The sequence below is a fragment of the Ictalurus punctatus genome, chromosome 1 (assembly GCF_001660625.3).
Source record: "Ictalurus punctatus breed USDA103 chromosome 1, Coco_2.0, whole genome shotgun sequence".
In the NCBI taxonomy this organism is placed as follows: Eukaryota; Metazoa; Chordata; class Actinopteri; order Siluriformes; family Ictaluridae; genus Ictalurus; species Ictalurus punctatus.
In genome coordinates, this window is record NC_030416.2 from 7306408 (window position 1) to 7319318 (window position 12911).

Genomic DNA, 12911 nt, shown 5'->3' on the forward strand with positions numbered 1-12911 from the left:
CATAAATGTCAGACATTTGAAGCAAGCAGCCAGTAGTGTTCAAGATCGAACAAAGCATACTTTGTGCATACTTCCGGTTGAAATTATTATGTGGAAATATGAGGAATTTAAACCTACACTTAACCTAAAAAACAATAGTGTTGTGGCTGCCGAAGGAAAACTGCTGATTGTGTAAATGCATAAGTTTACTATAGGCTCACAATGACAATAAATGGATTGAAATTTTATAACCCCAACATGTTTCATGTAATTTAATTTAATATAAATGACAATTTTCAACTAGATAGGTAAAGTTCATCATGACAAACTGTGATGTTGACCTGACAAAGCCAGTCTGGCAAAGTTTAAAATAGTTATCAGTTTGAAATCTGAAGGTAATGTGCAGTTTTAAGAAAGAAAGAGAGACAGATAGATAGGGTGTCAATATTAGTTGATTTAGATGGATAGCTAGTTCACCAATACTTTTACACTTCGCGGGATAGATTGGGTACCAATACTTTAGAGTTGAAGATATATATATATATAGAGAGAGAGAGAGCGAGAGCGAGAGCGAGATGAAGTAACAGTCAGCACGCAGGTGTGTGAGTTTTGACAGTTGGAGTTTGAAATCTTGAACATTCCGAGCCAGGTTCTGAACATTATCCCAATGTAAGTGAATGGGAGTTTTTGGAATATTATATTTTGGAATATAAAAAATACCGCATGGCCAGTCTGAACAGCCTGAAGGATTGTCTTGAGTTTGGTTTAAGTAACTCGAACACTCAAGAAGTTATAACAGTCAAAAAATTTTAATGCGAGTCAATGGGAATTTTGGCCACTTTGAGCTTCCGTAATGGGAATTCGGTAATTAATCACTTAGAAAACTCATAACAACTCGAGTCAGAACAGGCTGAAGTTTGGTGCAGGTAGCTTGAAAGCTCTGGGAAGAGTAGCAATTGAAAATTTTGGGTCTCTGAAGAAGAAAAAGAAGAAGAAGAAGGTTATAAAGCAGGATAGTATATTGGCTTTGTCAAGCCAACATAATTAAATATGAATAAAATACAGGTCAACTTGTGAAAATATATTAGGACAGGAATATTGTCACCACATGCAATTATATACCACTCGCAAAGAACTGCAAAGCAATACATACAGTTTGTGGTACAGTAAGAGCGTGGCTTTGGCATGTTAGATTTTTAACGTGTAGTTAAAGAAGCAACGGTAGATAAACTATACCATCTGCCAAATTTATAGTGCCTTTCATACAGATGGTCATTGGGAAAAGCCAGGGGATTGTGTCTGTCCCTAAAATTTATTTCCCTATCTCACTTTGCTTGCAGCTGGTTGGTACAATTTAGATTTGAGTTCTGTTACCAAGAGTAAAACCTGCTCTGGAGAAGGTTAGCTGTGTAGTGTAAGTTACCATGGTGATGAAAACCAATCCACCTTGTTGAGACCACAAAACCAGACTTTGCTCAAACTAAATGCAAACTTACCTGGGTAGCCACCGAAACCAGCTTTGTGCAACAGACCTTTGATGTTTTTGCTATATTTCGTGATGGGTTTGTTTGATTTTTCAGCCTAATGATGGTCTGCTTCACTGGCAGTAATAGCACTTTGGACTTCAAATTTAAATGCAAATGCCACACTTGAATCAATTCTAGACCTTTTATTTACTTACTTCTAAATGAAATAATGACAGGATGACAAACATTGAACAGTTGAGCAGCCAATTGTCCAATTACTTTTGGTCCCTTGAAAAAAGGGGGAAACACATAGAAAGTGCTGTAATTCCTACACCACTCACCTGATTTGGATGTAAATACCATAAAATTAAAGCTTTCAGCTCATATCCATTTTTTAATTTCAATTACAATATGCTGTAGTAGACCGCTAAAATAACAATAACTTAGTCAATATGCAAATATTAATGGACCTGACTGTATATATACAGTGGATATAAAAAGTCTATACACATCTGTTAAAACTGATGGTTTTCTGATCTAAAAAATGAAACCAAGATAAAATCATGTCAGACCTTTTCCCACCTTTAATGTGAAATAGAAACCAACTAAATTCAGGTGAAAAAACAAATGGAAACATTTTAGAAAAGAAAAAGAAAAAAAGTAACTCCTGAACTTATGCTTTGTTAAGGTACCTTTTGTTTGTAATACAGCAGTTTTGGGGTAAGAGTCTACCAACTTAGAACATCTTTATTTGGCAATTTTATTCCATTCTTCCTTACAAAAATGCTCCAGATATATCAAATTGAAAGGTGATATCCTGGCCACAGCCCTTTTCAATTCATTCAACAGGTTCTCAATAATCTGGGCTTTGACTTGGCCATTCCAAAATATTGATCTTCTTCTGAAGTCACTCCTTTGTTAACTTGGATTTGTGCTTTGGGTCGTTATTGTGCTGGAAGGTGCAATATTTACTGTTTAACAGAGGCCTGCACGTTTTGTGCCAAAATAGATAGGTATTTAGAGCTATTTATGATTGCCTATATCTTGACTAGAGCCTCTGTCCCAGCTGAAGAGTAGCAGCCCCATGATGCTGCCACAACCATGCTTTACCAAACAAAGATCTGATATGCTTTTTTTGTTTCAATTCAGTTTTACGCACAGAAGTGTGTAGAGTTTTCATATCCACTGTAGCTACTCATGTTATCTAGATCAATATATTAAGTTTGCTCATTTTGGCTGGTGTCTCCTTATGTAGGCAGGCCCAGGTGCAGACGGGTGATGTGGGTACCGCGCTCTGGCTCATCGCTATCACCTTCCTTACAGTAGGTTACGGTGACGTGTCTCCCATAACCACCTGTGGCAAAGTGGTCTGCCTCTTCGCAGGTGTCATGGTAAATTGAATATTGCCCAGCATTTTTTGCACTGCTCAGTTGTTGATGTATGCTGAAATGCTTTAAAATATTGGTTCTTTAGGGAAGCATATAAGCAGAATTCAATACTCGGTCTTATGTTAAGAATATTGTTATGTTAAGACTTAGTTTCCCCAAGACTGAACTGTTTCTAGATGAATTTACACTATTGATTTTTATACTGGGATGCTGTTAAGCAATGAATTTATAGCACCATGGTGTGACACAATGTGGTAGCCTTTTAGCTCCAGCTCCAGTTATATCCAGAGGGTTACTGTCTGTGTGGAGTTTCCATGTTCTCCCTGTATCTGTGTGAGTTTCGTCCAGGCTCTCCAGTCCCCTCCTAAAAAAAGGCAACAGGTTACTCTAAAATTGCCACTAGGAGTGAATGGATGAATGTGTGTTTGTGTGTTTGTGTGTGTGTGTGTGTGTGTGTGTGTGTGTGTGTGTGTGTGTTGTGTGTGTGCATGGTGCCCTGCAATGGTCTGGCATCCTATTCAGTATGTATTCCTGTATCACTTCGGGTATTCCTGGGATAGGCTCTGGTTCCATTGGGACCCTGACCAAGATTATACCAAAAAGTGTAGATTAATCATAAATAGATTTCTTCTCCTAGAACAGAGTGCTATCTGCCATGTTTTGCATGTGATTAACAGAGAAGAGAGAGGATGCAAACTGACAAGCTCCAGGCAATAGGAAGCCAACAGTGAATGATGTGTTGCCCTTTTTAACTGTTTACAGTTACATTTAATGGTATGGAACATCCATGTGATATATTAGTTCCTATTATATACAAATAGTCATTTCCTCATCAGCCTTTCTTGTGTTCTCTCTCTTGAAGTTAATGTTGCAACAAAAAAAACCCCGCTTTTCATGGGACTGAGATAAAAGAAACGCACAAACTGTCATAAAGAATTTCCCATGTTGGAAAGTTTCCTGTTTGTTACAAAGTGATAACACCTGAGATCCTTTCCAAAAATGTTACATAAACTTCACCACATCAACAATTATACTTTTCTCATTGTTAAGCAACAACCTTTTTTTAATCCATTTATAATTAGTCTTAGATTGTGTGGCGTGCCTGCCATACAAGCCCCTACGTATGAGATGTTACTATAGGAATGGTAGCATATGCAAACAAGCATGTTTATATTAACCTGTTACATCAGGAACTACTGTCAGAGTCGTTCTGTTGTAGCAAATTAATACACACCTTCTGATTCAAGAATTCAACTGTGCTACTTTGGTATAATCCAAAGTATTCAACACTCACAATATTATCACTATCTTTATTCGGCATTCAAGAGGCTGCTGTAAGGTACATATTTCCAAGGCAACATAAGAATCGATTTCTTCTAAACTTATTTTGGATAATTGTGAAGATTTATTCCGTACATCGCATGAGAATTGCAAGCAAGTTTGATTGAGAAATAGATTTATATTAGATTCCCTCTAACTGTGTTCTCTATTTTATTTAGAGTTCACATTGAAAGTTTGTGTTTTTACATGGCCAGATGTTGTTCCCATGGTTACATTGCCATGTATACATTGCCTTTGTTATATACTTGCTCAATTACTATAGAACAGGTACAGGTGAACACGTACTCATTTCTTGTCATTTTTGTAGGTTCAGTTATCGCAATTATAGATCACAGGTATCAATAAAAACAGAAATTAAAATATAAAGATATACTGTACAATTAATGGGAATGGAATGCATTTTGCCGGTGAATTGAAGCGTTTTGGTTACTCCAAAGTTCAACCCATTTTCAATATGTTGTTTCAGCAAAGTTTTTTCAGTGATTAGAAAATTTGTTTCAGCAATTTTGACTTTGAAACGTTGAAATCCAGTTTCGAATCCAGTTTAGATTTGCTCAAACATCAGTGTGAAAAACAGAACCTTTTAAAACACTAGATCGCATGTTAGTGGCTGTTTGTTTTCAAAATCAGTGAATGTAGAAACCTTTAGAACCAGAGGAGCGGCAGGAAGTCTAAAAGCGGTACACACACATATGACAGTTTGTGTGATAGATACAGAGGGGAGGTAGAAATCAAATATGTGCGTATTTTCATGTGTGTATGAGCACCAATCTTCTGACCTTATTTCTGATCAGAGCTGATATGCAGATGGCATCACACGACAAGAGAGTGAGGCTTGAGCCAGGCCTAGACACCTCCCTGTGGAGGAGCCAAGTGGAAAATAATCTTTCACTCCTCTAACTCTACCTCAGACTGTGTTTTTATAAGTACCTTTTTTAGGAAAACATTCCATCATTGCCATTTTTAGGTGGTTTATAGCATTTGGCAGCAGTGAATCTGGATTGTGTGCCAACCTGTATCCAAGTCTTGGAATATCTAAAGGTTAAAAAGAAAAAGTTTCCTAATCCATTCGGAACAATACAGTGGACTAGTTATAGAGGTGTGGGATTGACCACTTACTCATAAAATTTTTTTTAAAAAATAATAATAATCACACATTTAATTTCCTGTTGGCCATATTTTATATTAGCAGTGTTATGTTCACCTTAGACCAACTCCAATCCTAATGTTCAAAATGTTGTCAGTGATACTTTATAGGGCCACATCATAGCACAGCTGATGAAGGTCTTCTTTGTATACTGCACTGAACATCTATAAAAAATCGAAATTATCTAATAAATCTATAATTACTTCTGAAGTACACTGCAGTTCCTGAATTCTCATATATACAATACCTTTCACAATTATTGGCACCCTTGTTGAAAATTTTCTTCTAAGAGACTGCCCCCCTAAGATACTCTTTTTATACCCAATCATGTTACTAACCTGTTGGCAATTAACCTATTTAGTTGCAAAATGTTCCTCCAGCTGTTTCTTTTTAGTAACACTTACTTTTTCAGCCTTTTGTTGCCCCCGTCCCAACTTTTTTGAGACGTGTTGCAACCATAAAATTGAAAATTACCTTATTACTTTCCTTCTATTGTGAATAACATATGGGTTTATAGGATTTGCAAATCATTGCATTCTGTTTTTATTTAAACTTGTTTACATTTTACACAGCGTCCCAACTTTTTTGGAATTAGGGTTGTAGAAAAATGGTCCACTCCTACATTGCCTGGCCAAAAAAAAAAAAGAGAGAGACACACACTAAACTTTTGTTGCACGCTTTCATTGTGGCATTGTTTCAACAACCTTGTGCAACGTGACAACATTTATTTCCATCAGGGTAAGAAGAGAAGCACATTAAGCGATGTACCATCATGCATAGTGCCTACTGTACAAGCCTCTGAAGGCAGTGTTATGATCTGGGGTTGCTACAATTGGTCAGGTCTAGACTCAGCAATATTATGCGGCAATAAAAGGAAGTCATCTGAGTACCTGAATGTACTGAATGACCAGGTTACCCCATCAATGGATTTTTTTCTTCCCTGATGGCACAGGCATATTCCAGGATGACAATGCCAATATTCATTGGGCTCAAATTGTGAAAGAGTGGTTCAGGGAGCATAAGGAATCATTTTCACGCACGCATTGGCCACCACAGACTCCTGACCTTAACCCAACTGAAAGTCTTTGGGATGTGCTGGAGAAGACTTTACAGAGCGGTTCCACTGTCCCATCCTCAATACAAGAGCTCAGCCAGAAATGAATGCAACTCTGCACCGCGTGCTGTAATCAGAGCTAAAGGTGATGCAATAAAATTTTAGAGTGTGTGATTTTTTTGTGGTCAGGCAGTGTAGTTCTAATGATGCATGGTGAAATTGTATCACAGCATTTTAACAGAGGCTCTCAGGAAAGGCTACTTTTTGCAAACAGCTTGTTGTTATGAGTGGTGTTTAACTAAATTGTGCAATTCAAAACTTTTCCTCTCCTTCACCATCCTCCTCACTGTATTTTTTATTTATTTTTATCCTCACTAGTATTTAAAAAAGTAGCTCTCATGAGAATGATTTATAGATTAATATATACTTGCTCATATTGCCTGTTACACAATATGTTACACAAGGGTGCAAAAAGTTTTGGATATATACTAGGATTGTCAAAAGACCAGTAATTATACCAATACCAATACAGTATAGTACAGTACCATAGACCAAAACTGTACTATGGCAAAAAGAAATATAAAACACTTTGTTTAGAAATGTTAGTGGCCTTGGATCTATAATGCATGAAGTTGGCAGACCCAGACTGTATCTATAGAGGGGGGGGGTGTTAGCCTGGGTCTATAGAGGAAAGGCAACAGAAAAACACCTAAGCATGTTACAGAGTATCACTTGCATGTAACATAAAAGGATGTTGGACCTGGGGGGTCTCAGAGGACTATGACAAAGCTGTGGGATCAGAGGCTGGCAGCAGTGAAACAGAGGGTTTCTATGACACAAGCAGGCGCAAAAATGGGGCATTATTGAGTCTAAAGCCTTGTACAATGAGAGAAATCTGACTACTGTTCACACTGTTTGACAGGCTAAAGTTAAATGCCAGTCAGGACTGGTCACCTCCGTCTGAAAATGTTCACAAGCAGTCAGAGCTCAGTTTGCAGTTTTAGGTGCTGAAACTTCAAAAGAAAAGAATAAGCAAAAGAACACTGACACATAGCACCACTGTTCATTTAGTGCCATGTCCATCACTTACAGTTATTTATTCATAAATTATTCAACCCCTGAATAGAATTCCTCACAAAAGCACAAATATGCAAAACAGTTGTTGTCTCAAGCACACCTGGTGCTACTAAGCAAGGGCTTCATTAGTTGCACCAGGTGTGCTTGAGCTGGAACACATGAAATACCTGAACTGGTAGCGGCAGAAAATTCATGAAATACCCGGACGGGGCAGAAAAAGGAAGCTATCAATGGCTGCAACCAGATTTCTGAGAAGGCAGGTTGTGAACAACCCTCAGGTGACTGCAAAAGACCTGCAGCAAGACTTGGTGGCAACAGGCACTGACGTTTCTATGAGCACACTAAGGCGCATACTAAACGCAAAGGTTTCCATGCCAGAACTCCAAGACGTACACCACTACTGACCCAAAAGCACAAGAAAAGTCGGCTCAAAATCATAAAAATAAGCTACGTTTTGGGATTCTGTTCTGTAAAGTGATGAAACAAAACTGGAACATTTTGGCACGATGGATCAGCGGTATGTCTGGAGGAAAAAGAATGAAGAAAAACACTCTGTCCACAGTCAAGCATGGTGGTGGCTCGGTGATGCTCTGGGGCTGCTTTGCATTCTCTGGCACTGGAAACCTGCAGTGTGTGGAAGGCAAGATGGATTCATTGAAGTAGCAGAAATTCTAGCAGAAAGAATCATGCCGTCTGTGAGGAAGCTGAAGCTTGGGTGACAGTGGACCTTCCAACTAGACAATGATCTCAAGCATACCTCAAATTCCACCAAGGCTTGGTTGCAGAAGAAGTCCTGGAAGATTCTACAGGGCCATCAAAGAAACCTGACTTGAACCCCATAGAAAACCTCTGGTGGGATTTGAAGAAGGCGGTTGCAGCACGCAAACCCAAGAATATTACTGAACTGGAGGCCATTGCTCATGAGGAATGGGCTAAGCTATGCATGTTGTTTGTAGCAGGTCATAACAGCAATAGGGTGCTCTACTAAGTACTAAAGATGCTTGCCATGAAGGGGTTGAATCATTTTGAATCTGGAGAAGTCATTACAAGTTGCATTTTCAGTTGAATTTGGGCAAACCACTCAAAGCATTTATTGTGTTGAACTATTTCAATTTCTTTTCTTTAATTCGTTCATTGCAAACAGCTGAAAATCTGTACATTTTGACAATAAACTTGATTTGCTGTGTGGGTTAAATAATTTTGATTGTAGCTGTAGATGTTTTTGAGAACCTTTTTTTCTGTCAGTTACAGTATAGTTCAACATTGTGAATATGGTTACCAAGCAGCCAGCACAATGCTGATTAAAGCAAAGTTACAGACTTTAACCGAAGCTTCTGATATGTACTGTATTTCAGATCGTGACACTGTTCCCAGTACAGTAGTCAAAGTAATGATCAAGAAAATTACTCAAGTAAGAGTAAATAAGTTGTCTGGTGAAAAACTACTTGAGTACTTACTTTTCAGATTATATTTTTATATGTCTACAATTGACACAGCAAATCCGAAGATTAGATTTTCAAATGTTTTCTATTTTTTCTTTTTTAGGATAACAATGACAAAATGGTTCATGAACATTATGCATATTTTGGCAGTATGCATACAAACAATATACCTTTCTTTAATCATCTGTATAGCTTTCAGAAAAAGGACCAATTTTACTTAGTAATTTGATGATTTTTGGCTGCCAAATAAATAAAGGTACCATATACTTCAGCTATGATATATAAAACCAAGTTGACCTACCATATCTGAGGAATGCATTTTTAAACAATTATGTTAATTAACTGAGTGAGCTATGCTGAATTGTACACCACCTTGATTATAAACAGTAAATAAAGTTAGTTAACATTAGCTTGTTGGCTAACTTAGGTAAATGTCATTGGGGTTATTAGTAGCTTGTTAGGTTAGTAAGCCTGCTAGTGTTTCTAGCTAAATAGTTAGCTACCTAGCAAAGATTCCAATTACACATTATCCTGAGCATTAGACTGTAGCAGAGCATAAATATATTTAACACAACATGCAAACTTAAATCTTAATTTAATACTCATACAGTAAAACATCAAGAGATCTGGCTAGCATCTAGATCACTCAGCTAGCTAATGGCTTACCTGTATATGTTTATGCAGGTTTGATGCATGAAAGTTTGAAACCCTTTAGAATTCGCTACATTTCTGCGTAAATATGACCTAAAACATCATCAGATTTTCACACAAGTCCTAAAAGTAGATAAAGAGAACCCAGTTAAACAAATGAGACAAAAATTTATACTGTGCTGTATATTATACTATATACTGTGAGTGGCAAATGTATGTGAAAGATACTTGTGCAACAATAACTGCAAAAAAATTTTTCCAGTTGATCAGTCCTGCACATCGGCTTGGAGGAATTTAAACCCATTCCTCAGTATAGAACAGTTTCAACTCTAGGATGTTGGTGGGTTTCCTCATATGAACTGCTTGCTTCAGGTCCGTCCACAACATTTCTATTGAATTAACTTAACATTAACTAAACATTAACTTTATTGTTCTTTAACCATTTTTTGGTAGAATGACTTAGAGTCATTGTCTTGCTTCATGACCCATTTTCTCTTGAGATTCAAATAACGGACAGATGTCCTGACATTTTCCTTTAGAATTTGCTGGTATATATCAGAATCCATTGTATCATCAATGATGGCAAGCCGTCCTGGCCCAGATGCAGCAAAACAGGTCCAAACTATGATACTACCACCACCATGTTTCACAGATGGGATAAGGTTCTTATGTTGGAATGCAGTTTTCTCTTCTCCAAACATAACCCTTGGTCTCATCCATCCACAAAACATTTTTCCATTAGCCTTCTGGCTTGTCCACATGATCTTTTGCAAACTACAGACACCCAGCATTGTTCTTTTTGGAGAGCAGTGACTTTCTCCTTGCAACCCTGCCATGCACACTATTGTTGTTCAATGTTCTCCTGATGGTGGACTCACCATCAGTGACAGTGACATTAGCCAATGTGAGAGAGGCCTTTAATTGCTTAGATGGATTCCTTTGTGACCTCGTGGACTATTACACATCTTGCTCTTGGAGTGATCTTTGTTGGTCGACCAATCCTGGGGAGGGTAACAATGGTGTTGACCTCCTCAATTTGTTCACAATCTGTCTGACTGTGGATTGGTGGAGTCCAAACTCTTTAGAGATGGTTTTGTAATCTTTTCCAGCCTGATGAGCATCAACACTTCTTTTTCTGAGATCCTCAGAAATCTGCTTTGTTCATGCCATGATACACTTCCACAACAATTTGTTGTGAAGATCAGACTGTCATAGATCCCTGTTCTTTAAATAAAATAGGGCGCTCACTCACTCCTCATTGTCATCCCATTGATTGAAAACACCTGACTCTAATTTCACCTTCAAATTAACTGCTAATCCTAGAGGTTCACATACTTTTGCCACTCACAGATATGTAATATTGGATCATTTTCCTCAATAAATAAATGACCAAGTATAATATTTTTGTCTTGATTTTTTTAATAGGTTTCTCTTCATCTACTTTTAGGACTTGTGTGAAAATATGATGATGTTTTAGGTCAGATTTATGCAGATATACACAAAATTCTAAATGGTTCACAAACTTTCAAGCTTACAGTAGTAAGCTGTGAAATGATTTATTTTGATTGGGTCTCGAAACTGAATTATTTAACATTTCACATACTGTCTTTTAATTGGCTTACAGTCTTCTGGGTTTAAATGTGTTAATTCTTTTAAACTCTGCAACAGTGATCTAAAATAAATGTAGCAAAGTTGAATATGCAAGTCAGTGTAAAAGCACTGTGATTTAATTATCCTCAAAATAGTACCATCATAGTAATGTACATGTTGTTTGTTACTTTCCACCCCTGATTAGGACCTCCGACAGGTCAACTGAATGGATTCATTGGGCTTTTTTTACCCTCTCACAGGATTTACTATTCGATAGAATAAAATGATCAGGGACAACAGAAATGTGTCTAAACTGATCCAAAATCATCCAGTGTAAACCCGGTTTAAGTCTATGTTTAATCTGATTATCAACTCCTATCAGATGTGTGCTAATGTAGTGTGTGTGTGTGAACTGGTGAGTCATTATTGAGCCTGAGAGTGGGCGTGGTTTGATTTATGCCAGCTGTTTTAGGGAGGTGTTCACATTACTCATACCCTCTGCACAGAGTGTGAATAGATCCCAGGAAGGATGTGTTTCCTCCTTTGTAACATTCTGTCACACACATATCTGCACACAGGAATCATCTCTTATAATTATTTAGGGAGACATTTTAAATTGTACTTATAGTTCTATCAGATATTGCTGAGTCGTGTCCAGTGATAGAACAGTAGAAGCAGGAGATTTAGAGGCTGATTTATTTTTCACTGCTGTGCTCATGTCTCTCATGAATGCTCAATGATGTTTAATGAGATAATTGCCTGCTTAACCCATTTCACAACACTGTGTGACTCTTTCTTTTCCTCTCTTTCACTAACGCAAGCCTGTGAGAAGAACAGGTAAAGATAATCTACACTACTAAAACTGAAATGTGCTTGAGTTTATTTCATTTCTGAATTGACGTACCTTATTGCGAATGATTAAATGCAGCAGTGCTTTGCGAATCAAAGGGATAGTGTGAGATAATAACCCGCTATATGTTTGTCTGTTTAACAGGGTGTAGCATGCACTGCTATGTTAGTTGCAGTTGTGACAAAGAAGCTGGCACTGAACAAAGGAGAGAAACATGTTCACTTCTTCATGATGGATATCCAGATCTCTAAAGAGGTGAGGAAGGTCTTCCATAATATAACAGTCACAACACCCACTCTCACCTGTAAACTCGTGTGCACAAACTAGTTCACAATTTAAAAAAAAAAAAGTTTAATATCCAAAACAGTCTAACTTTAATTACAAACTAACCAGCACCTTATTACTCAATTGAAGTCCCTGCTAAAAACAAATAAATAAATTATACTTACTAACAGATAACACATAAAAGTCATTCTTTATAGGCATTATAGATACAAATATTATTTATAGGAATAATATTCCCTAGTATTCAGCAGTACCTGTGACTGCCTTCATGAACATGACAGTAATATTAATGATTTATCAAGTGATTCACTTGGGACCAAAATGACCATATGTTCTCAAAAATAGGAGTGAGGTGAGGGATGAAGTGGCACAGATAACACAGCAGGTGTTATTTTCCACAGCACACGTGTGTTATGGTTTCTAGACCTTTTTCAGATATCATTTTTTCCTTATAAAGGGGATTCCAAAGGTCAGCATAGTGTAGGAAAATGCTCAGTGTAGTCAAGAAAAAAAGGGCTGCTGATCTTTTAATGGTCTCCAAAAGGCGTCAAAGGCAGGAAACAATCAGGCCGCTGTCAGGAAAAGGACTTGTGTCAGTCTGAGTGTGCTTTCGAGCGGTGGACAGGAAACTAGATGGACTG

The 12911-nt window shown here is 37.5% G+C and overlaps 1 protein-coding gene across 2 annotated transcripts in view; it reads left to right on the top strand.

Annotated features, from left to right (window-relative positions):
* Positions 1-12911, top strand: part of kcnn4 (potassium intermediate/small conductance calcium-activated channel, subfamily N, member 4) — a 46595-nt gene that overhangs the window by 23012 nt on the left and 10672 nt on the right. For both annotated transcript variants that reach the window (XM_017467685.3, XM_017467678.3), the window contains exons 4-5: positions 2701-2836; positions 12130-12240. In XM_017467685.3, coding sequence (XP_017323174.1) covers positions 2701-2836; positions 12130-12240 — 247 coding nt within the window. The remainder of the gene's footprint in view (positions 1-2700; positions 2837-12129; positions 12241-12911) is intronic.